The sequence below is a fragment of the Centropristis striata genome, chromosome 5 (assembly GCF_030273125.1).
Source record: "Centropristis striata isolate RG_2023a ecotype Rhode Island chromosome 5, C.striata_1.0, whole genome shotgun sequence".
Taxonomy (NCBI): domain Eukaryota; kingdom Metazoa; phylum Chordata; class Actinopteri; order Perciformes; family Serranidae; genus Centropristis; species Centropristis striata.
Window position 1 is genome coordinate 42,150,114 of NC_081521.1, and position 27,067 is coordinate 42,177,180.

Here is a 27,067-nt window from a genome sequence, read left to right on the forward strand (position 1 = left end):
CCCAGCAGGCTGTTCAGCATCAGGACCTCTGTCTGTCTTCTCAGGGTTGGAGTCCCACTGCCCTTATAATGTTCACCAGCTGGGTGGGGTTAGCTACTGCCGGGGGCGGGGTCATAGAGAGCAGGGCCTCAGGTGGAGGTGGGTGGAGGTGGGTGGAGCAGCGGGTCACGTCAGCTGGCAGGTGAAGCTCCGTAGCAGCAGCATGGAGGTGAATGAGAGGGAGCAGTGAGTGACTGCTGCATCGATGGCTGCAACACAAGACAACACCAGTTAGTTACAGCGACGCTTTCACTGGTCATGGTGGTAGTCATGGTTACAACACAGCACAGGTGGGATGTTTGAAGTCAGTGAGTGGTTGTTCCACTACATGCCTTAACCAAAATATGTTTTATTTAAACATTTTTATATGAACTGTTGTGTAAACAACAACCAACATATTAACATAAATAAAAAGAAGTTTCTACATGAAATTCCCAGTGCAGCCAAACAAATTTACTGACTTGAAGCTGACTCAATGAAGGACCCAGAAACATCTCTCCTCCTTTATCACCCTGAACATCCTGCTGGGACACTTGTTGTCTGTCCAGTCTGTCAAACCTTTAGGACCAGTGTTTCCATCAGGATTTTCTGAGACTATGATGGGGGACCCAAACAGAGTAGGGGGTCCGGGGGCATTATCCCCGGGGAACATTTTTGCCCTAAAAGCCTAAATTTGGTGCCTCTCACACATTCTAATGCCACTTTTCTATCTTAATCATTGCATATTTTTATGAATTATTGTAAAGATGAAAAGGGGTTCTTTTATTTAAGCCGTCATATTTTGACAGTCTTGCAAATTATGTGGTGGACTCTGCAAACACATCCATGTGCTCTTATTTTGAAAGCTACATGTGTTTGCTTTTATTTGAAGGTGGGTCTAACATGTTTTTAACGTAACGCCTTATCGTTTGTTTAATTTACACTCAAAGTCCAAACTTGAAATTTGGAACTTGGAGCTCAGAACAACGTTCTGACATTCACGTAGACCTTGAACGCACCATTAGCCGCCAGACTATGTGCTGTAATGTAAATAGTCTAACTAACGGAACATTAATCCTCTGTTTTACCGGAGATGTTTGTCATTGAAAGATCAGGATCACTATTAAATTGTATTAACTGATTCATGATCAAAGAGGAGATAATTGTCTCTCAGTCAGGATGTGAACGGTCGCACTGATTAATTCATATAATATACGATTGTATTGTATTATATTTCTGATTCAGCATGAACATGGTGCAGCTGCTGAATTTAATTTGAAAGTGAGTTTTTTTTAAATAGGCTTGTATAGTCTTAACATGTTTTAAAAATATATTAGTGAGTTGAAATAGCTGAAATAAAGCCACTGAACACTGTTGAGCCAAACGATGTCTAAAATGTAAAGTTTAATATATTTTAACCATAAATAACCCAACACATCACCACTGGACCAGACTCTGTTGTATCTCTGTCACACTGAAGCTGAACACATATATTTAAATCATAATGTAGGCCAGAGCCTCATACAGATAAAGCTGATTCCACCACTGTTATCATCCCTTTAGGAAGTTTAAGCCAGTAAGGATGAATTACTGGATGACACTGAGCAGACTACACCACTGATGGAAGTGATGGATGCTTTTGGCTCTGAACATGTTGGAAACATTTGGGACTATGACCTACCAATAAAATGTTCTTTTCCTTTCTTCAATCTTGGGTTGTCTGTAAACACACACACAGACACACACACACACACACACACACACACACACACACACACATACACACACACACAATAAATAAATAGAATAAATGGTGAGTTGACTAAACAGAGTGCAGCTGTCCTAACCACCAGATCCTGACCGAACACGATGAGGCGGGTGTGGGTGTCGGTGGAGCCCAGAGGGTTCTGGGCGGTGCAGCGGAACATGGATCCGTTGAGCTCAGCAGGAACTCTCTCCAGGACCAGCTCCCTCCCATCATGCTCCTCTCTGCCATCCAGCAGAGGACCTCCAACCTTGGTCCAGGTGAAGATGGGCTCAGGGAAGACCTCGCTCTGTGGACCAACACACAGATATATGAGCAGAGAACTACCAGGTCGAGTCACAACGTGAACTGAAAGGACGAGGAGACAGAACTCTGATTTCTGCTGTCTCTGGGCCGTGTTCTTAACCTGGAGTACAGCACGTCTAGTTCTATCCAGGCGGCAACCTCCGTGTCTGAGCAGGGAGGCAAACCAGGAAGTGCCTTAAGCTGCATTCTACCAAAAATTCCAGCAGGGGGCGCTAAGTTTAGCTGCAAAAAAATTCTGTCCATTAATTTCAATGCAAAATGAGAAAACTTCTCACTTGATTTATTACCTCAGATTATTTTTTTAGGACAACACTATGGACTCAATCACTAGTAAAAAAATAATACTTAAATTAAACTGAAATAAGACATGGAAGAACCCTTATTCTCCTATACAATAATTCTTAAAAAATTGCAATGATTAATGATGACACCAAAAATTGGACACCAATCATTGGCTGACAGCTTCGTTCCTCCCAGTTAAAAATCTCATCTGCAGCGCTACTCTTCAACCTGATCCTCTCATCCAGGACCTCCATCCTCCCGCCTCCATCATGTTGGCCTCCATCTTCACTATGTATTAAACCTTTCTGACCTCAGACTTATATTGTTAAGGTAAAGCTGATTTGCTAAGGTTCTGATATCTCTGGCCCTTTGAACAGCTAACAGGCTCCTGCCAGAGGAAAAGAGAGGCTACCATCACTAGAATTGCCATTCAAGGCATATCCTAGGATTTTAAAAACATACAGTAATTGTGACAGAGGGAAATGATTAGCATTTGAATGTGTTCTACAATCCCATTATCATAACAGTGTGGTTTGATCTTGTCCTTGGACAAACTGCCTCCCTCTGCTGCAGGCTGCTGCACCACCATGCTTCTTTACAAGGCAAGAATAAGAAATAAAATAAGACGTCTCTTCACATCTGTATGACACATATTCACACTTTAACTGTGAAAACACTGTCCTCAAGTTTCAAGGGCAGAAATTCATTCTAATGTTGTTAATTATTGCCAGGTTAATAGCAATTTAGACAAATCCCAGTAAATGAACATGTCATATTTGTTTTGTCATGTTAACATCACCACACTCATAATATTTTCCATGAAAGAGCCAGATAGAGGGTTTAAGCTTTGTCTCTGACTCCAGCAGTCATATCGCAAGTCTGCAAGTCTGCAAGTTGATTTTTAAAGTGGACAGAAAGAAACTGAAACTAATTTGTGCCTCGAAGGAAAGAACTCAATTCCAAAAACTTGCTGCACTCTGAAAAGGGAGCCTCTTTTTCTCTGTCCATATAATTTATCCTGAAGTGTTCCCTACCTTTTGGTGACATTTTATGAACTACAGAGTGTTCCCTTTTCTCAGTGAAGCATTGTGTTAAACTCACAGCAGAAGGTCCCAGCTGGAAGCCCTGGACCAGGATCCGCACCGTGTCCCCCACCCGGGCCTTGCTGGGGCTCATGGACAGCTTGGGTCCTCTGGGAGCAGCTGGTAGAGAAATAAAACACCATGTTGGACTGTTGTTGTACAGGAATACAATACTCAACTTTAATATGCAGGTGACAGAGTCCATGATGCCTCCCCACCTGCTCAGAGAACATGTGTAACTGTGTTATAAACCAGTGAAGCGGAACAAACTGTGCTGAAGGCCAGGATGACACACTTACTGCTCCATGCTCTCAGTTAGAATCTGAAATAATAGATTCAGTGGTTTGCCCTTGTTCTTTGTAACCCTGAATTTGTCCTCCAAAAAATGTTGTTGTGTTGAAGTTTGGATGTAAACAGCTCTCATTATACGTCTCATTAGTTCTACTCTTGAAGTTGAACACCAACTGTGTCAGGACTCCTGGGAGGACGCCTGACTCCAGTATTTACTGGATACTCTGCATCTTTATTGCTACTTTAACCCAGACAGCAACCTGCTGACAGCAACCTGCTGTAGAAAGCAACCTGCAGACAGCAACCTGCTGGAGAATGCAGCTGAAGTGCTTTAAGCTGCTGATCCCTGATCACATACGCAACGGATTAAACACTGGAGACGCAACTGTGGCCGCCGCTAACTGTGCACAATGTCCACCACATTCATAAACAAAGCAGCATGGCTAATTATGCACAGCGTCTCCGCTGGTCATAAACATCGTGATCGTGAATTAACCGGCATTGCTAACTGTGCACAGAGTGTCTGGTGCTTGTTGTAAACAAACAGAGATCGCTAAGTGAACACCTCCTGCAGCAGCAGCACATACACACTGTACTGCTACAGAGCTAACTGTTAGCCTGTTAGCACATACACACTGTACTGCTACAGAGCTAACTGTTAGCCTGTTAGCACATACACACTGTACTGCTACAGAGCTAACTGTTAGCCTGTTAGCACATACACACTGTACTGCTACAGAGCTAACTGTTAGCCTGTTAGCTCATACTCACTGTACTGCTACAGAGCTAACTGTTAGCCTGTTAGCACATACACACTGTACTGCTACAGAGCTAACTTTTAGCCTGTTAGCACATACTCACTGTACTGCTACAGAGCTAACTGTTAGCCTGTTAGCACATACACACTGTACTGCTACAGAGCTAACTGTTAGCCTGTTAGCACATACACACTGTACTGCTACAGAGCTAACTGTTAGCCTGTTAGCACATACACACTGTACTGCTACAGAGCTAACTGTTAGCCTGTTAGCAATTTGCAGACTGGACGCTAAGGGGTTAACATTGTGACTGCGGCTGGGAGAGACTGCTGCAGGAGGACTGTGCTGCTTCGACTCGTTCTTAAGAAAAGTAAGAACTAGTCTCCAAAAGTCTCCAATAACACCAGAAAAAGTTGCTGGATTCGTCGCCAGTCACTTTTTTTGAAAAATAGTCACTAGGGGGGTCTGACAAGTCGTTAAATTGGCAACACTGCTTCGCCGGCTTTTACAAATGTTGCATGTTGTTGTGGCGTCCAGTTCTACGTCACATCCTGCTTAGCGTTCTATCCAATCAGCAACCAGGCTTTTTCAGGGGAGAAAAACGGCCCTGCTCTTCTACAGGGACGAAAAAAGTCCCGTCAAAAGCCCATTTAGGACGGCTCACATTGAATTAGGGGCGTTTCGGCGAGTGAGACCCGCCTCATTCCGGGTATTGGACTGTAATGGAAACACCCCTCATGTCTCCTTCCAACATTCAGGTAAAACCAACCTTTTCACCAGATGATCTATATATATATAATAACTGGATTTACAGAGCATTTTGTTTGAAACAGCCGGCGTGTGTTGTGGCTCACCCAGTGTGACCTCGGCCTGCATGGGCATGGACAGAGCCGGGTGGTTGACCTCGCAGCTGAACAGAGCCTCGTTGTCCAGTTGGGGGTTGAGGCTCCAGGTGAGCATGGCTCTCACCTCCATGGTGCCATCACCTGTCGCTTGCTGCTGGTGCTGGAAGTAGTAGAGCGGGTCGCTGCTTTGGACCCAGCGGGGGAACTCCCGGCTCACCACCGTCTCAGGGATCACCTCAGTGGTCGGCTCAGGATCTGACTCGGCTTGCTCGCCGTCCTGTTCGGGACCGTCCTGGCCCAGCCTGGCAGGCTTCCCCTGCTGTTCCAGAGTGGACAGAGACTTGTGGAGTTTGGTGTCATCGAGGTCTCGACTGGTCAGAGCCCGGGAGCTCCAGAGCCCTGACTGGGCCTTGTCCCAGCTGTTCTCTAGACCTGGGCCCTTGCTCTGGTCGTCCACTGGGGAGGAAAACTGTGCAGTTGGCACCACATCAATCAGCTCACCATCCCGCTTGAAGTACACCTGAAAGGCAGGAACACAGAACTTTCCATTTGAAATGATACTTTGCTGTAAGCCCTCGATTCTAAAAGAAGCAGGACGAGTCAAATGCTTTCTTCATTATTATAGTTGGTTGAAAGAGATGCTAAGAAATCAAAAATTGTGTTCAACAAAAATCCAATAGAGCACTACTAGCAGCTACCAACAATATGTCACAAAGAAACCAAGTAAAAGTGGCACTATATATGTCCTTGGATATATAATAATGGATGGTAATCTTGTAAATGGACCTGCACTTATATAGACACTGGGGTTCAGTATCTTGCTCAAGGATACTGCGTTATGTAGGCTGTCATGGTCGGGGATCGAACCACCAACCCTTCGATCAATGGGTGACCGCTCTACCAGGCCACAGCCGCCTCCTGTGCAGATATGGCCAAAAAATTAGCTTTGTACATTGGATGAAAACCATGGGAGGGGATTCTTTCCAACACTCAGGAATATATTAGGGAAACTAGGGGCAAATTTATTAGAGACATTATTCCACTCCAACAAGACTTCACAGAATTGGCCTTATTAAAGATGATGTTTGTTGGAAGGTAGAGCCATATATGGCACATATGTGCATTCATTATTGGAATGGAAATTTCTTCATGAAAAGATGTTAGGGAAACTGAACTGTCAAACTGATACTAGGTTACTCCCTTTTCTTATACTGAACTCGTCAATGCTTGTTGGACCTCCTTCCTGTCTGTCTGTCTGTCCGTCTGTCTGGTTTAATTGTTTTATCTAGTATATTGTTATAATTCCTCCCTTTCCTGCCCGTTGCAGTATGTTGACCTGGTTCTGCAGGAGCTGACAGTCATGGAGGTTGTTTAGTTAATGTGGTCTCAGTCTCATTGTCTCTCCATTGATCCTCTGCTTTGGTTTGGTTTGGCAGTTTTGGTGCCTACAATGTTTACATACACATACTTCACTCATTCATACACAATTTAAATCCAATTTTATTAGATTTTTATAGGCCAGAATCACAGATTAGAGATTTTCCTCAAAGGGCTTTTTTATGGTCGGTACAGGGAACGAATCCCTCTGACCTTTGACCCTCACTGCAGACAAGTTTAATAAAAAAATCAATAGCACACAAACTGTCTTCAATATAACCTTCTGTTATATCAGACAAAATGTGTTCATGCTACTGAATCGTTTTTTAAACAACGAATAATGAGACTTCCTGTTCTTTTTCTTGTTTGTTTTGCAAGTTGTTACTTCAAGGCTGCAGCTGCATCTGCAGGAGTCAGACACCGACTCAAGTCTCACTGTTCTCATGCTTTAACACACATCATAGAATAAAGTAGATAGAGTGAGACAGGGCTCCTTGACTCGTGACTCTTTTTTGATTTCTAAAGAGTTATGTTGGTCAGTAAAATCTAAATCAATTGGCCCTTAAACTTGAATGGTGACTCTTTGTCACATGCATTGATCCTGTGTGTGATAAATAGGGCTTGTCCAACTGTGGAGAAAATGATCTTGAACCTAATTAAACCTTTGATAGGTCTGATTGGCTTTGACTGAGCTGGAAGTTGAAGTATCAAATCAATGGTGTTAGTGTACTGAAAGGACTTGTGCACAGTTAAACCAGTTTAACTGGAGGCCTGCAGACATGGTGAGTATTAAAGTGTCTCTGTTCCTTCTGATACATGTCAATCACTTATCATTCAGTCTGATCGCTAAACCTACAAACATTTGAGACTGCAGGTAAAATGCTTCAGCTATATTTGAGACGGGGCTGAAACTTCAGAGTTCTGGGACCCTGGAGGCATTTTGGGGTAAAAGTGTTTTCTTGGTTTTTCCACTGGTATTTTGTTGGGCTGAATCCATTTCTGCCGGATGTCAAGCTCTAAAAGTTACAGTTTAGTCATAATTATTGATTAATTAGCATAATGATTGATTAATCGACCAATATTAGAAATGGCTATAATTTTCCAGTTTGTGAATAGATTATATATGGTTGTTTGGTGTCATTGTGAAGGGGACATCCACAGCTTTCATTTAATGTTGTATCTCTCTGAGGTAACATGACCTGTTTTAACCATAAATTACACACATTTTTCTCAATTTTCGCCTAAACTATATAGTTTATTTGATCCCTTGAGGATCAAGGGACACCAGGGAGCCAAAAACCAACAACTGCAATACTTAATAGACTGTCAATTCAGGAAAAGTATAATATACCCATACTATTTATTAGTGAGAGGTTATTGTGAGTCTTAAATTAGAAGTTTGTCAGAAAGATACAATGTTGGGCTTAAATGAAAGCCATGGATGCTCCTTTACAATGATACCAAACAACCAGATATAATATATTCACAAATTGGAAAATTATAGCCATTTCTAATATATACAATTAACAATAATTATGACTAAACCATAACTTTTACAGCTTGACATCCGGCAGAAATGGATTAAGCACAATAAAATACTGTAGGAACAACCAAGAAAACACTTTGACCCTAAAATGCCTTCCACCTCATTTTCTGAAGGGTTTTTCCCAAATTTGGGAATTCCTGTTTATTTAGTATAGTGAGACTGTTTATTTAGTATAGTGAGACTGTTTATTTAGTATAGTGAGACTGTTTATTCAGTATAGTGAGACTGTTTTCTGTCATCCAGTTTCTGTACATCCTGCAGGCTTTACATATCTGTGGCCAGAGCAGCTTCCAGCTGGATGCTGCTGTGTTGATCTTATTTACTGCTGAGAATGATCATGTGACCAGAGAGATTGGTGTCTGCTATTATCATTATTTAACAAGACTACAATAAGCCAGTGCTGGGCAGAGGTGACCTTGGTTACACAAATAGAGCTGTTGACCATGCAGCTCAGAAAATGGAAAGTAGAAAATGAAATGAATAAATAAAGGTTATGATTACATGTAGTGCTGCTTCTCTTCATCTGTCTATATTAATCTGTATGTTTGTCTCATCAGGACCCTCTTCACTTTATTTATTTATTTCATCACATAAGCAGCCGTCCTCTAATCTCCTGATATCAATCCCCAATACATTTTCTAAGAGGTCACAGAGTCCAGACCGAAGCTGTGACTGTGGCATTGTTTGTCTCTGAACACCAAACCTTTGTCATGCAGTTTCATATTGAGAGTGAAAGCACTGGCATCTTTTTCACTCTATCAGGGTTTCCCAAGATTTTAGAGTTGTTTTCATGATCAGAAATAGTTGGATGGGAGACGAATCTTTCCCTCCTAGCATGAAAAGCAGTGACACCAATTCCCTGATGCAGAGCTTTGAAGCAGATAAAAGGCTGAAAGAGTAAAAGGCTCCATCTCACCATCGGAGCTGGCTTTGCTCCTGTCACTATGCAGACCAGAGTGAAGTTCTGGGCCTCGTAGCGGCTGAACGGCGCCGGGCTGTTGGCGGCCACCACAGAGATAGACTTAGGAGGAACTGCAGAGAAACATGAATGTTTTCATTCAATGAAGGAAAATACATATAGAATATGAATTATGTGGTTTTTATCTAGTCATGAAATGAAGAGATGTTGAAGTGGTGAGTCAGTGCTGGTGATCCTCCAACATGTAAATCCATTCCATTCCCTTTCAACAGAGGAATACATTTACTGATTATATTCCTCCTTCAGATGTCACATGTTCAGATGGAATCATGGTATGGTTAGCAACAACAATTTGTTGTTTTAAGAGTTATTATTAGTTATTAAACCATCTCCAGCGTTACTGTGACAAGACTTTAGGACATCTCAGAAGTATAGTTTCTACATATCTGTTCATGTATAGTTGACCATCAGATCCTTCTCTCTCGTTATTGTTGTTGTTCTGCATCATAAACACCACAGGAAAGTCTTTATGAACACCTCCTTGACATTAAATTGGATTCTGATACTGATACCAATGGATTAATGTATTTTTTAACTATTGTATATGCATGGCCTAGAGATGGCCTCGTCGGTTGATCCACGTTAGTGTCTAGGAAGCAACAGTTCAAAGGAATGTTTGGTACGGATATCAATGGTACGATCAATGGTATCACAGGTGATTCCTAAAGAGTTCTGTGAACCCTCGACTTTTCCTCTTAAGATATTGGCCTCCATTTAGGAAAGGAATTTACGTCACTAAAGTGGGCGTAATCTGATTTCTACGCAAGGCTCAGCATAGAGCGACACAGCAATGAGTTCTTAAACCCAGAAGTAAGTTAGCATAGACTCTCAGACTTTGGAAGTCTGAGATGTTTTGTTGCATGACATAAAATACGCTAGTACATATCCTCAATTTTTACATTTTTACATGTCCTTTAAAAGGCGGCTGCTGACAAGTGGCTAAATGAGAGACTGTGGCTGTTGGGGACATTAAACATCATCATACCGGACATTGATGAGAACATTAGTCCACCTCACAGCCTCGAGTCAACCACCGGTCAGCCTGTCGGAGCGTCTCAAGCAGAACGTTAGTGACATACATGTCATGTGACCGTGGAGTAGTTTGTGATAGCATAACGTTAGCTTTTACTTCTGTCGGCTGGTAAACTTCATATCCTGCTGAACAAAACGTCAGCATCAGAAACATGCTGTTGCTACAGATTATTTTGGACGTGAGTGGAGGTTATAGTCAAATCTGACGTCTGGTCTCAGCTTGTGTTTCACTAAGCATGAAGTCCAAATGTCTGAGACTTTGTATCTGCATCTGAAGGCGAGCAGATAAAACTGGTGGGTTTTCTTAAATAGTGACAAATCGAAGCATGTTTGTATAATTTATCGTTAAATATAAATAAACTGTGCAACCATGAGATTTTTTAGGCTATTAAATGTTTACCGTTTATGGCATTATATAGACCAAAAACTAAAATTTAAGTTAATTGAAGTTTTTAAATTAAAACCAAGTGGTGCTGTTGCACCTGGAACATCAGTGTTACAATTTCTACCTGTGAGAAATTCCTCATTAACCCTCTATGGTACGGTGTTGCCCTCAGGCAACATATCAATTTTTGCATGTTTTTGAGTGATACGATACTTTAAAAAGAGGGAAGAGTATAGGGAACCAATAGCAATGCTTTACTTTGTCACATGACCTCCAGGAGGCCATATTGAACCCTTTTTTTGCAGACTTTTCCAAAGGAAACAACTTTGCCATTTTGCGCGACAAAAAATCACTCAAAACCTAATTTCCTGGCCCTTTTCCATCTGGAAAAAATATATTCCTACTGATAGGTGAGTAAACCTTCATTTTTGATAGTTTCATACACTCAGACTATTAAAGACATTAATTCCAATGGGTCGTTGGTTCAATGGTACAATGTTTCCTACAGGCAACATTCAGACAGGAAACCGGTTAAAAAAGTTCCTTTTATAATGTTTTTAAATTCAAAATGTTATGTATTGTACCCTGTTGAAGCTACTGAATCTTTTACACATGTTTATTAGGTAAATTATTATGTTAATATTACTTGTGGTACAATGTTGCCTACGGGCAACAAACCCCAAAAACTTCCAAAAGAAAAAAAGAATCATACAATTTCTTCAGATTATGTTTATTTAGTCTATTTTAAGACAAAAAAACTAACTTTTTCCTACCTGGCATCATAATGCGTGCCATAGAGGGTTAAACTGTTGGGATGAGGCCTCTAAACTGAGTATATATTATATATATATTATATATTATATATACTGAGTATATACTAAGTTGTGATGTTTAAATGAAGCTTCTTTCCAGCCGCCTGGTCATTCTCACGCTGTGATTGGAGAGATATGAAGTTTTCATGAATCACATGTGAACCCTGTTTTAACCCTCTATGGCACGCATTATGATGCCAGTTAGGAATAAGTTAGGTTTTTTTGTCTTAAAATAGACTAAATAAACATAATCTGAAGAAATTTTATAATTATTTTTTTCTTTTGGAAGTTTTTGGGGTTTGTTGCCCGTAGGCAACATGGTACCACAAGTAATATTAACATAGTTTACCTAATAAACATGTGTAAACGATTCAGTAGCTTCAACAGGATACAATACATAACATTTTAAATTTAAAAACATTATAAAAGGAACTTTTTTAACTGGTTTCTTGTCTGAATGTTGCCTGTAGGAAACATTGTACCATTGAACCAACGACCCATTGGAATTAATGTCTGGAACAGTCTGAGTGTATGAAACTATCAGAAATGAAGGTTTACTCACCTATCAGTAGGAATATATTTTTTCCAGATGGAAAAGGGCCAGGAAATTAGGTTTTGAGTGATTTTTTGTCGCGCAAAATGGCAAAGTTGTTTCCTTTGGAAAAGTCTGCAAAAAAAGGGTTCAATATGGCCTCCTGGAGGTCATGTGACAAATTAAAGCATTGCTATTGGTTCCCTAGACTCTTCCCTCTTTTTAAAGTATCGCATCACTCAAAAACATGCAAAAATTGATATGTTGCCTGAGGGCAACACCGTACCATAGAGGGTTAAGATGATTTCTGTGACTGGATCTGTGCTGGTTTCTACGTCTGATTGATAAATGATTGATTGTTAAATCTTTAAGCAGAGAGAAACACACCGATGACAGTGAGGCTGATGCTGCCGGAGGCGAGGATCACTCTGTCTGTGGAGCTCCTCTCATAGATTCCTACGTGGCACTCATACAGGCCGTCATCCTCCATCTGGACCTCAGGAAGCCTGTTCATCAACACAGTTACAGACATCATGCAGCAGGATGTTTTATTGTACCTTTCATTATCTTATACAGTGATAAAAAGTTATTATAGTCAGGCGGCTTAGGACCAGATTTGAGAAGAAAGGGGGCACGTAAGACACCTGACTATTAGAACATGACAGAACTGTATCAGTGGTGGCTGTCTCACCTCACAGTGGACTGGTAGACCAGGTCCTCCCGTCTCCGCTGGTCCTCCATGTGGGAGTAGCTGGTGTTGTACATGGCATCATAGGTGAAGATCTTCTGCTTGGCACTGCCTCCTTCAGTCACCTGACAGGAGAAACCCTCATCTCAGGACCAGCATCAAGAAGTGTACATCAAGGTTATAATCATTTAGTATTTTTCATTAGTTTAATTTCATTGTGATTTTTTGTTTTCAAATGCAGTTAGTTTTAATTAGTTTTTAGAGTGAGTTTGCTAGTTTTGATTAGTTTGTTAGTTTAGTTTTTATTAGTTTTAGTTGTAGTTTTACGAGAAAGACCTGTATGTATGTATGACTCTTGGCTAACTATGAATATCTTAAACTAACACATGGAGGGCCGAAGGAGGAGGGAGTTTATATAGTTATATAGTTTATATAGTTATATAGTTTATATAGTTATAAAGTTTATATAGAGATAAGTTGGCAGTAGCTGTAAGTGCATTAAGTTCACCTGTGTGCTCACCCGAAACCAAACGATCTCCCGGAGGCTACCGTCCGTCTGGAAGTTGCACTTCAGTGTGACTGTGTCTCCAATGACAACAGGAGGAAGAGGCTCAATGGAGACGGTTAAATAACCTGCCGAAGAGAGAACAATGGAAGATATTTGAATATTAGATTAGAGCTGAACTAGGCAGGGCACTAGACACCAGTCACTGCCAGGCTGGAGGAGGTGTTAGGGATCCCAAACATCTGGAGGAGGTGTTAGGGATCCCAAACATCTGGAGGAGGTGTTAGGGATCCCAAACATCTGGAGGAGGTGTTAGGGATCCCAAACATCCAGAGAGCAGCTGTTTCTCCCTGCGGAGGACGGGAAGAACGAACTGGTTCACCAGGACACCACTGCATTTACAAGCTATTTACTGAGAAGTCATGCTGGACAACCCACACTTTTACCTCTAGCTCATTTACACTTTGCCATTTGAATAATTGCATCATGTGCTAAAATATGAATAGGTTCTAATTATAGACTGTTTAAATAACGGACGTAGTGACATCACCCATAGTGTTGTCCTAAAAAAAATTGTGAGAAGTTTTCTCATTTTGCAGTGAAATTAATGGACAGAAATGTTTTTGCAGCCAAACTTAGCGCCCCCTGCTGGAATTTCCGTTAGAATGCAGCTTAAGGCACTTCCTGGTTAGCCTCCTGCTCAGACCAGGAGGTCCTGAGACGCTGCAGATAGAGTTAACCCTGAGAAGGTTAAACCTGAAATAAAAAACCAGCATCAACGGAGCTCCGATACCATTGACCTTTACAGTAAAGAAGACGTGAAACTTCTACTTTATATTAGATTCAGATTCCCCATACTTAAGGTTCTAATTAACTTCTATCACAAAACCTTTATGGAGCAAAAAATCAGCAGTGGACGGCTCCTCTCTCTCTGCTGCAGGACGGAGAGATTCAAAAGATCATCACACTCTAAAGTATAATGAAGTCAGAGCTCTTAGGAATTAAATAGAAATGATGAAAATGTATAAAAATGATATTATACCTTATACACAAACGCTGCACATTGCTAACGGGAAGTTTGACCATGAACACGAGGAGCTGAAACGCTGTGACTAGAAAATGAAAAGCACGTAGAGTTGATGCTGAATATATAACAGAGACATAGCTCAGAGCAAGGGGAGCATCACAGAGAGGAAGGTCAGAGTGTAAAGTCTAAAACTGACAGATGAAAAAAATTATACATAGAGAGCTGCAGTATGGAACAGAACTGTTTAAAGAGTCCATGAGACAGATAATTCTGACTGGGAATATTAATTACATTTTTAACTGTTACTTTTCAGAAGTCCCATTAGTGGGCCGGCCAATCATTTTTTTCATGGAGGCCGTAGCGGGCTCAACTTTAGGAGTACACTAAAGATTTACATTTACATTTAGTCATTTAGCAGACGCTTTTATCCAAAGCGACTTACAGGAAGAGTAAAAGCAAACAATCAAGGTATAGTGTAATAAGAGCTATTAGTGCATCAATAAGTGCTAGTGACAATTCTTTGAGGAGTAAAGATAATGACATCATATGAAACTAGAAGATCTATTGACTCCGAAAAGGAGTTTTTCAGCAGTTTGTAGAACAGAAGTGCTCTTCATCAGATCACTGAAAAACAAAATGACCAAAGTTTGTGTATGTCCCCATAGATTCAGTGAATCTATGGGGATAAGGCGTTATGGTGAGAACACGTTAGACACGCCTTAAAAAAAAAGCAACACATGTGGCTTTCAAAATAAGAGCACATGGATGCGTTAACAGAGACCACAGAATTAGCAAAAGGACTGACCTTGTTATCCTTTACAATAATTCATGAAAAAATATGCAATGATTAAGATGGAATAGTGGCATTAGAATGTGTGAGAGGCACCAAATGTAGGCTTTTAGGGCAAAAATGTTATCCAGGGGAGCATGGTCCCAGACTTTGTTTGGTCCCCCATCATAGTCTCAGAACATCCTGACAGACAAGAAATCACCCAGCAGGATGTTCAGGGTGATGAAGGAGGAGAGATGTTTCTGGGTCCTTCATTGAGTCAGCTTCAAGTCAGTACATTTGTTTGCATGGAGAAGCATGGAGTGGAAAAATAACTAATTGAGTTGAAATCATTTGGTGAGCTTCCCATCTGTGCCCTGCCTGTGGGTCGAGTTGAGGATAAAAACAACTTGTTGTATGTCACAAGCAGCTCTGGAGTCGTATGGTTTATGTAGTCGTATGGTTTATGTAGTCATATGGTTTATGTAGTCGTATGGTTTATGTAGTCATATTAATGGAGGACAGTATTTGGTCCCTACTTCTCCTTGGAGAGCTCCAGATGTCTTTCCTGATGCTGAATATTTAACATGGACTCTATTCTTTGGAGGATGGGATTAAATTTAGCAGCGACGTTCAGCTGCTGCTGCGTTTCTTTATGACTCTGTTAGATTAGCAGCTCAGCATCAAGTGTTAATCATACGTCCATTAAGGCAGCAGCCTCGTACGGTGTAGAGGACCCTGAACCCAGAGCTGACCCGACCTCTGCCTGTCTAATAAACACAGAGCTGCCCTGACCTCTGCCTGTCTAATAAACACAGACAGCTCTCTGCTCATACTCTAATCCCCAAGCAACAGTGTTTACATAAGGCACTATGTTAATATGTAGCTGTGCTGCTACCAGCAGAATTAAATGGATGAATGCACGTTGCGAGTCAGCATTAATGTACGACACAATCTCACAAAAAGCATGGGATTATTTACTGTGTTTGCAGAAAATATTTTACATATGAAATGTGTCACCTCACTGCAAGAAGAAGGTTGTGGGTTCAGATTTATACAGTCTGTGGTTCAGACACAGCAAGCAGCTCTTCTATGTGGAGTTTGCATGTTCTCCCGTGTCAGCATGGGTTCTCATAGGAGTATACGCGCAGATAGCAGTATAGGGACGGGGGGAACATACTGCAGCAGGATGTTCAGGCTGATAAAGGAGGAGAGATGTTTCTGGGTCCTTCATTGAGTCAGCTTCAAGTCAGTAAATTTGTTTGGCTGCACTGGGAATTACATGTACAAACTTCTTTTTATTTATGTTAATATGTTGGTTGTTGTTTACACTACAGTTTATTTAAAAATGTTTAAATAAAACATATTTTGGTTCAGGCATGTTGAAAGTGGAAAAATAACTCATACTTTAGTCGTACCAGGCATTAAAATAAACAAGAAAGTGAAGAAAAAGGGTAGTCTAATCATTTTTTTCATGACTGTAAATAAAATAATGTGTTTTTGGGATATGATATATTGTATATTAAATAAATAATAAATATTAATAGCACATGTCAAGGTTTTCATTGTGAATTTTTGTTTTCAAATTCAGTTAGTTGTAATTAGTTTTTAGAGTGAGTTTGCTAGTTTTAGTGTAGTTTTTAGTTTTTGAAATGCTTAGTTTTAGTTTAGTTTTCATTAGTTTTAGTGTTAGTTTTAGTTTTTTTGTAATGGACTATGTGTTTACTTTAGTTTATCCATCTTAACCCCAATAAGGTTATTAAATCTTACAGTTCCAGGTGTTTGACATCTTGGTTGGAGTGTAGACATCCAGTCTCAGTAACATGTTTACTATGTGTTCCTGCATGTTCACCTACAGAATCCTCTTTCTACTGGATTATGGATGAAAAAAGCTGACAAAGACGAAAACAAAGGACGTTTTCACTATAATTTTAGTTAGTTTTAGTTCGTTTTGTAACCACACAATACAGTTTCAGTTAGTTATCTTTTTTTTTTTTTTAAAACACTCGTTTTTATTTTTAATTTCAGTTAACAAAGATGTTTTTTCAATTCTAGTTTTTTAAATATTTCGTTTGTTTTGGTTAACTATAATAACCTTGGCACATGTGATTTAATTTGTAAAGGACTGAAACAGAGCCTGTAGTCTTTACAGTGTGTGTGTGTGTGACTCTGTGTGTGTGTGTGTGTGTGTGTGTGTGTGTGTGAGTGTGCGTGTGTGTGTGTGTGTGTGTGTGTGTGTGTGTGTGTGTGTGTGTGTGTGTGTGTGTGTGCCCTCTGACACATGGACCAAAGGCACCTTGCAGCAGCAGCGTGGTGATGTCATCAGCCTCACCTCCACTCTGGCCTCTGCATGACGTCAGCCTGCTACAGATTATTCTCCATGTTTTTCCTTTAATCCTCCCTCCAGCTTTTCATCCAAGAGCCAGCCAGCTCTGGTCTCTCTCCACACACACACACACACACACACACACACACACACACACACACACACACATAACCTTGTATTTCTATCTTTGTGAGGACAAACATTCACATCATGCATTGTCTAGCCCCTTACCCTAAGATTGACCAGCAAAACTTAATGCCTAACCCTAACTTAAACATAAATGTAACTTTGAAACCAAGTCTTAACTTTCAAACAGGAATCTAAAGAAGTGAGGACTGGCCATAATGTCCTCACTTCCCAAAAATGTCCTCACTCTGATGGTTAAAAAACTCAGTCCTCACTGTGTCTGAAATACAAGAACACAGAGCCAAACACTGTGACGGGGAGATTAAGACATATCAGAATAACGGTGAAATAATAATAACAAAAGAATAAAACACTCAACCATAAATGACTCCTAATGTCCCTTTAAACAGCAGAAACCAATCATTTAACTGAGGGAAAGCATATTTTGGAATGAGATTAAGGTTAGTGAGATGAGATATTGAGGAGTGATACCAGCTTAGGTTTTGCTGTGGACTATGGCTGTTTTTGTCCTACTTTGATGTGACAAACATAGAAAGGACAATTCAGCAGCTTAGCCTCTGCAGAGGCTGTGAACCGCTCAGTGTTTGCTATTCTACGTCTCATGTCGTCTACGCTGGAAGAGATAAAGCCAAGTTGTTCTCCTTTTCATACATTTCTCCCAGTATAGAAGGCAGTCTGCCTGCTGTCAGATAAAAGACTTTCAAACACAACAGCAACAGAAACTATTGAACTCTGTGCTGCTGCACTGTGCATGAGGAATGTTGGACGTCAGGCTAAACAAAAGCTGCTCTGAGAGGTTCACCTCATGTTAATACTCTCCTTTGATCACAGAGCTCCGTTCCATATTCAGGGCAGCTACATCTGTCATCTGGCAAACAAGCTGCCAAAGTTCAGGCGGCCAGAATCACCAGAGAGAGAACTGGCATATGGAATTTATTTTATCTTCGGGAAATCTAGAACTATTTTCCAGAGCAAAAGAAGAAAGAGAAATGACCGGACCAACAGTGCAACTGCCAGATTTAGTAAGATGCACAGATCAATTTCATGTGAATGCGTTAATACCAGGCGGCAACCTCCGGGTCTGAGCAGGGAGGCCAACCAGGAAGTGCCTTAAGCTGCATGTCCATTACTTTCAATGCAAAATGAGAAAACTTCTCACTTTATTTATTACCTCAGAAATTTTTTTTAGGACAACACTATAGTCTCAATCACTAGTAAAACAATCTTCTTGATGTTAATAGTGTAAATAATGGCCCCATTTAGAAGAAAATAGAAGATAAAGAATCGTATGATTTGGGGCGGGGCTACACATGCTAGCAGGGGCAAACTGCTAGCTAGTAACACCTCTAAAACTCACTGATCAACATATGTCTGTTTAATCTATAACATGTTAGTAGGGCTGTCAGATAAATGCTTTCTGAAATGCTAATTAGCACTATACACTACAGTTGATTAAGTTTAGTATTTAGTCATAAATAAGTAAAATTTTGACCGAATTACAATTCATCCTGAATGTTTGAACTAGATTTCATAACAATTCATCCAATAGTTTTTTATAACATCTCACTGAAAATCACAATTGTAAAAAAAAAAAGAAGAAAAAAAGTAGCACCAGAGGAATCAGTAAAGGATCATTTCATCTTCAGGAGACAGAAAGGGTTCAACCACATTTCATGACAATCCACCAAAAATGTGTTTCTGGAAACACTTGAGGAGAGAAACAGGCAACACAGTAACAGAATAATGCCTGAATTTGAATCAGTGCTGCCTAGTTTGGTGAGTATTATTATTATTATTATTCTCTCCTGCAGCCATCAGGCTGTCTCATTCTAACAGAGCTAACAGACTCACTGGACCTACCCTCGGGAATAAATAAAGTCATTTTGATTGATTTGATTTTGACATATGCAAATCCATCTTCACGCTTCAAGTTTTTTGCTTGTGTCTGTATTTTTTTTTTAAACAGTTTCCAGTGACAGCTTCTCAGGTGCTTTGCAGCTACAGAGCAAGACAATCCTACTATATTTCACATATTTCACACACAGTTAGCTGATGACACAGTATTATTTATTGAGCATAAAATCACACTCTATGTTTAATATCCAGTTAAAGCAATGTGTTAAATATATCAGCATTCAGTCAATGGACCTGGCTCTCAGACAGCAGCTACATTTCCCTCCTAAAGTCAGTTAATTTAACATGTGGTTGGCTTCACAGTGATATTTCTATTTCTTGTTCATGTTCCTCACTCACTCTTTGTTCATGATGTGTTCTGTAGATACTGTAAGGTTTACAAGTAAATTCACATATTCAAGTTAATATACTAAAATGAGCTTACAGTATTTAAATAGTTAACTATTTACATATTTATGTTTTACATGTAATATTTAAATATTTACACATTCAGATATTTACATTTTCAGACTGCGTTTGGATGAGACATAGAAGAATGTGACAGGTATCAGACATCATTACTAAATTCAAATTTGAAAATAGAAAAAATCCTTTAGTTCACAGTAAAGTCATATTCATAGATGTAACAACGCCCTTCTCCTGCTTTGTATTGGAAGGTCACAACGTCATATATTTATTTCCAATATGTCAAAGCTGACTGTGCATTTTAAAACTTTATTGCTAAGTTTTTTAACCACAATGAAGGAGGCGTGGAAACTTTTAGAATTTGGCCCTAATCAAAATATTATATATATATATATTATATAATAATATATATAATATATATATATAAAAATATATATATAATATATATATTTTACTGATTGAATTTGATCTATTATATATAGATCTACATAGTGACCCCGATCCGTCCCCCACTGTCCTTACATAAGGCGACAAACATCACAAAACAGATTCAGCTTCATTACTTAGTTTCATTGCAGCACATAGAGAATCTGGCATTTGTGTGATACGTAATGGTGCGTTCAAGTTCCAACTTTTTGTGTAAATTGAACACACCATAAACACCATTCAAAATAAAAGCAATCACGTGTAGCTTTCAAAATAAGAGCACATGGATGTGTTAGCAGAGTCCACCACAGAATTTACAAGAAGACTGTCAAAATAAGACGGCTTAAATAAAACAGAAGAACCCTTATTCTAATAATTCATTAAAATATGCAATGATTTAGGCTTTTAGGGCAAAATGTATCTGGGGGAGCCCCCAGACCTCCTACTTTGTTTGTTGTAGATTTTGTGTGTTGTGTTGTGTTTTTGGGTCCTTCATTGAGTCAGCTTCAAGTCAGTAAATTTGTTTGGCTGCACTGGGAATTACATGTAGAAACTTCTTTTTATTTATGTAAATATGTTGATCGTTGTTTACACTACAGTTCATTTAAAAATGTTTAAAAAAACATATTTTGGTTCAGGCATGGAGTGGAAAAATAACTAATTTAGTTAAAATCATTTGCTGACAGCTTCGTCCCCCAGTTCATAAATCCCATCTGCTCCCGTGACCTGAAGGAATCACGAGCATTTCATATGCAAGTAAACATCTCAATAATACAGTAACTATTAATGTTTGCTATCTGAGATATCATAGAAGGCTTCTTTTAGAGCCAGCTTTGGTAAATGTCAGCGAACACTACAAGCATATTCAGTAGTTCAGAGAGAAAAAAGATATTAAAACAAAGTGTTCAGCTCAGATTCTCTCAACTCATGTTCTCAAGTGTTCAACCAAAATCAGGTGATATGAATATGATCAACTAAGCGTTAAAGTTAATGTGTGCCGTCGTTCCCTATCATGATGATTTTCTCTGTCCAACAGATCAGACCACCTGACCAGCATGCAGGAGGAGAAATCACACTTTAACTCCTTCAGCTCTCCCTGAATGCAGCCTCAGACCTCTGCAGAGGACCCTGAATGCAGCACTGTGTCTGGTCTGGTCATCACCTGGCTCCCAGTTCAATTCAAACACAGACTCTTGGCTACAAAACAGCAGCTTGAACAGCTCCCACCTACCTGAACTCTTCATCCCATGAAGTTGTTGTGGGGCGGCATAGCTCAATATATCATAACCATTGTTCATTTTGTGATAAAAAGCACAGAATTTGGCAGATGTGTTGATGATAATATTGGGAACAAAACTGGATATTGGGCCATTACAAATTCAGACCCTATTGCAGTGGCAGCCATTTTAAAAAATGGCTACCAGCAGTTGGTTAAACATTCCTTTATCATTACCACATTATGCACATTATGCAATAATGGACATACTCTAGATCCTGAGAACCAAATAAAATACTCACTCACACTTTTACAGACTTTTACAAAGTAATTGGTGTTTTTTTGTGCTTTTTTTGTCAGATTGTGCATGCTAGAGCAAATGTGGTACCAAGGACTTTTAAAAATTAATTGCTCACTTATATATTTGTTATTATATCTATGCACTTTACTCTGCATGTTTACAGACACCCCCATTCAATTCAAAGCATTTTCAATTTTAGTGTTAAAGGTACAGATCACCCAAGGATGCAGGGACGTTTGGACTATTGCTGTGAACCTCAGAGCCTACATTTTAAAAAACTAAGAACTAAGAGGATCAAAGGTGACAAAATTTCAGCAACTAAGTCAGCAATCGTATTGCCTATTTGACCTCTAACGTCACTTTAACGTTGCGGTCACTGACGACAGATCATTTTTGAAAATGGTGGCCGTGGTCATCAGAATGCGAATATGCAAAGGCCCAATATCCAGTCTTTTTCTAGATATATTAAGCTATATATGTACCAAATTTGGCGCTTTTATCACAAAATGAACAATAGGTTAGCTATGCCGCCACACTATTGGTATAAAATAATTTTTGCTTCTTCCCATGAGATGATTGTGACAATGTGATGTATTATTGACAGATAAAGGTAAATCTTCTCAAAACTTTATTAATCAATCTCTTCCAAACATACCACAATTAAAATGAAACCACAGTTAACAAAAACTCAAAAACAAAATTATTCCAACAGTTTAACAAGTTTGCATGTCATAGAACATCTAATGACTATAGAGAGACACTTTGTTCAAAGGAGCTGATCAGTGAAAGGCGTTTTTAGCCAATTTCAACTCAAAATGAGAACAACAGCAGATCCCATCCAGGTGAGCCGTGTAACATTGGTTACCATTGGTTACCATGGTGATCTGGTCACATTAAAGGACAGCCACAAACCTTACTGACCCATGAAAGTTGCTTCATGGTATATATAAACATAACCATTTCTTATTAAATGTTGAGAGCAACCTACAAGTTTTCAAACATGTATTAGCGCAGAGAAAACACAGATATAACTACATGTTACACATAAAATTAAGGAAACGACAAGTTTTCTACCAAGCTGAGTTTGTAAAAAACTTTTATTCTGACATCATGGGATGATAAAAAAAAAGATGCAATTAGAATATAGAGTCATTATGTATTTAAAAGGGTGGGGATGGATTACAAAAGATCCCCAACTGGAGCATATAATGTGGATTAATCAGGTACACTAACAGTAAGCAGTGCTGTAATGGTGCATTTGCAAAAACAGAAAAAAAATAAAAAATGAAATGACTAAACTGACCACATTTGGTTGATTGCCAAATGAAAATTTCATGATTTGGTAAAAATAAAACAGTTTTGAGATGTCTTATTGAATCAACAATCATTCTTCTTTTTATTCACCACCATTTCTCTGTTGAATCCATTTTTCCCTCCCAAAAGGTAAATGCTGTTTCAAGTTTTTCTCATTCAGCCAGAAGCCTTGGTCCTTTTCTGTTTGAATAAACTGCTGTTATTGTAGTAAAGCAGGCTGGCTGGACCCAAGGCCGTCCCCCTGGATACTGCTCTGCTCTCACCATAATATCAGTGGAGGGCTCCATGTTTCCTCGGCTCTGTGGTTTCTTGCCGGATAAAGAAGGCTTTATTCATAACCCAAAACCTAGATACAGGCTTTGAAGATCATAAACAGAAAATCTGTGAATTCTGCTTTGGGATTAAAACTCATGCACTTTGTGGTTTGAACAGCCACAAGCATTTAATCATTTTAAAGTACAGATTACCTACAGCAATATGGGTCAGAGTCAGACAATGGGCTTTTTATCCCCCGGGGGCAAAATCTCCAAACAGCATTAGATAACTTAGATGACATCTGAAGCCACATCACCAGGCTGCAGAAACATCACACAATCTAGTTTCTTTCTGCCTTAGATTTGTACTTTACTGGAACATTTCAAAAAAAGTCTTAAACACCTTCCAGCTCTCGGTGTTCAGAGGATTTTCCCCCTTTAAGGCTATATTTATAGAAAAGATAGTGATGAAGAAAAGAAGAACCATGCCATGACTTCCTGTTGGGAAGGGGAGTAACATAGCAAAGTGAGGCAACATCAAGGTGATTTTCCCACAATGCTTTGTGGTTTATGTTGATAACATGCAGTTTAAGGCAAAAGCCACATCGTTATCACTGGAAAGTTGAAACTGTGTTGTGTGGTTACAAAACTAACAAAAATTATAGTGAAAATGTCCTTCGTTTTTGTCTTTGTCAACTTTTTTTCATACATAATCCAGTGTTTCTATTCCTCCACCGCTGAGTGTGTGTATTCCTGAACCATGTTGGCTGTAAAGAGCAACTTCTCAGCTTTCAGATACATTGGAAATATCAAAATTCCGATAGCGTAAACCATTCAGTTATTATAGTAATCCGATGTGAGCATGTCTTCAATTTGCCCATGATATTACAAATCACATATTTTTTGCAGCGCTTAAAACTAAAACTATCACTAAAACTAATAAAAACTAAACTAATACGAAGCATTTTCAAAAAATAAAAACTAAACTAAAACTAGCAAACTCACTCTAAAAACGAATTAAAACTAACTGAATTCGAAAAAAAATTCACAATGAAATTAAAACTAAAACTAACGAAAAATCCAAAACTATTATAACCGTGTTGTGTACCTACTTTTCTTAAGATAAAAATTATCTAAATGATTTTGAAATACATTGGCTAAAATATGAAAACACACACACACACACACACACACACATACACACACACAGATGCTGGTTTTCTTAGATCATGGGGACTCCAATTTTAATCATCACTTGTGGGGACCACCCTTTCTAGAGGTTGTAGAGAGCTGAAAAAAATTGAGTAAACTTGCCATAACTCAGTTAGCCTATACAGCCTTCAAACCTCCGAAGTGATGTTTTAATCAGCTTTATGGGGACATCCGGAAAAACCAGTAAAAATGCTTTCAGGGTACATCATTTACATGAATTAGCATATTTCACACAGATTATTTGGTGACTAATGGGGACCTACTTTTACATAAAACTACTTTTCTAAGAAGCCAATTCTATAATTGTGGAATTTGCAAAAATAGTAAAACTTCAATTCAAACCCTGAAGCAATCACACACACACACACACACACACACACACACACATTATATATAAGGCTGACATCAACAATATCAAGAAAGAAAGAAAGAAAGTAAGAAAGAAAGAAAGAAAGAAAGAAAGAAAGAAAGAAAGAAAGAAAGAAAGAAAGCTTACCACCAAACAAAAACAACCCAGAATGATTCCCTGAATCTTTCTTCAGCCTTTAAAGACACTCAGCTTGTGTCTTCCTGTCTTCAGCTGGTTGAAGCAGTGAGAAGCTGCTGGTTGTCACTTACCAGCGGTCAGCGTGAGGCTGAGAGCAGCGAGGAGGCAGCAGAGAGTGAGAGGACCAGACATCCTGCTGGCTGCTGCTGCTGCTGCTGCTGCTCACCACCACCGGTCCATCTCATCCATCTGATCCATCTGATCCATCTGTCAGCAACGCTCCATCTCCCATCCTTCACTGGGCTGCTTCACTCTGCTGCTGGCTTTATAGGCTGAGGATTACAGCTCTCTCTCTCTCACTCTCTCTCTCTCTCTCTCTCTCTCTCTCTCTCTCTGTCTCTCTGTCTCTCTGTCTCTCTCTCCCTCTCTCTCTCTCCCTCTCTCTCTCTCTCTCTCTCTCTGTCTCTCTCTCTCTCACTTCAACTCGAAGGCTTTATTGGCATGAACGCTTACAATATTTGCCAAAGCATCAGAGTACAAATTGATCATATGCTATAAATACAATAAACACAAACAATAATATCAGCACTGACTGGCTAAATGACCCAATTAATTTGTACTTCAGTGATTTTTTTTAAATGATGTGCCACTCAGTTTGTGATGCATTCACATTTTGTGCAGCCAAGTCTGCTGCTTGTCCCTCTCCTAATATAATTTGTAGCTTTCCACCAGCCATGTTTCCATGAAAGTCAAATCAAACTTTTTAGAGCCAATAAACAAAGCTGCATGAACGGACTTTGGTCAGAAGATGGCAGTGTAATGTGTTGCTGTAGGCTATCCATCCATCCATCCATTTTCTTCCGCTTATCCGGGGCCGGGTCGCGGGGGCAGCAGGCTAAGCAGGGCGTTCCAGACTTCTCCCCAGCCACAACGTCCAGCTCCTCCTGGACCCCGAGGCGTTCCCAGGCCAGGAGAGAGATATAATCCCTCCACCGTGTTCTGGGTCTTCCCCGGGGCCTCCTACCAGTTGGACCTGGAACTCCTCTAACGGGAGGCGCCCGGGAGGATCCTTACCAGATGCCCAAACCACCTCAGCTGACTCCTTTCGACGTGAAGGAGCAGCGGCTCTACTCCGAGCTCCCTCCGGATGTCTGAGCTCCTCCCCCTATCTCTAAGGCTGAGCCCAGCCACCCTACGGAGGAAACTCATTTCAGCCGCTTGTATCCACGATCTCGTTCTTTCGGTCACTACCCAAAGCTCATGACCATAGGTGAGGGTTGGAACGTAGACGGACCGGTAAATCGAGAGCTTTGCCTTCCGGCTCAGGTCCTTCTTCACCACGACGGTCCGGTACAACGCCCGCATTACTGCTGACGCTGCACCAAACCGCCTGTCCACCTCACGCTCCGTTCTACCCTCACTGCTGAACAAGACCCCCAGATACTGGAACTCCTTCTCTTGAAGCAGTACCTCTCCCCACCCAGAGGGGGCAGTCCACCGTTTTCCAGCAGAGAACCATGGCCTCAGACTTGGAGGTGCTAACTCTCATCCCAACCACTTCGCACTCGGCTGCAAACCGCCCCAACGAGTGCTGGAGGTCTCGGCTTGATGAAGCCAAAAGAACCACATCATCTGCAAAAAGCAGAGATGTAATTCTAAGGTCACCAAACCGAATCCCTTCCTCCCCCCGGCTGCGCCTTGAGATCCTGTCCATGAAACAGAATCGGAGACAAGGGGCAACCCTGGCGGAGGCCAACACCCACTGGGAACGTGTTTGAAATTGTGCTGAGTATGCGGACACAGCTCTCACTTTGGTTATATAGGGACCGGATAGCTCGTAGCAACGAGCCCGGTGCCCCATATTCCCGCAGTACCCCCCACAAGACTCCCCGAGGGCAACGGTCGTAGGCCTTCTCCAAGTCCACAAAACACATGTAGACTGGATGGGCAAACTCCCATGACCCCTCCAGAAGTCTCGCAAGGGTAAAGAGCTGGTCCGTTGTTCCACGGCCAGGACGGAAGCCGCATTGTTCCTCCTGAATCTGAGGTTCGACAATTGGCCGGAG

General features: G+C 40.3%; 1 protein-coding gene across 1 annotated transcript; it reads right to left on the reverse strand.

The window, feature by feature from the left end:
• Nucleotides 1-165: 165 nt before the first annotated feature.
• On the reverse strand, nt 166-25,193 carry LOC131971584 (immunoglobulin superfamily member 21-like). The gene is made up of 10 exons (XM_059333093.1): nt 25,133-25,193; nt 13,207-13,331; nt 12,702-12,823; nt 12,398-12,516; nt 9,187-9,302; nt 5,357-5,867; nt 3,473-3,573; nt 1,880-2,072; nt 1,700-1,738; nt 166-248 (listed from the first exon to the last, which is right to left on the reverse strand). Exons 1-10 carry the CDS (start codon nt 25,191-25,193, stop codon nt 166-168), a joined length of 1,470 nt encoding a protein of 489 aa, XP_059189076.1.
• Nucleotides 25,194-27,067: the final 1,874 nt, after the last annotated feature.

What these genes read in the sequence shown, in the direction of transcription:
- LOC131971584 (XM_059333093.1), bottom strand. Translation starts at nt 25,193, where the DNA reads ATGTCTGGTCCTCTCACTCTCTGCTGCCTCCTCGCTGCTCTCAGCCTC. An exon ending in GTCTACCAGTCCACTGTGAG is followed by an intron (nt 12,517 to 12,701) that starts GTGAGACAGCCA and finishes GTTGATGAACAG; the next exon opens with GCTTCCTGAGGTCCAGATGG. An exon ending in CATCAGCCTCACTGTCATCG is followed by an intron (nt 9,303 to 12,397) that starts GTGTGTTTCTCT and finishes GTTTCTCTGCAG; the next exon opens with TTCCTCCTAAGTCTATCTCT.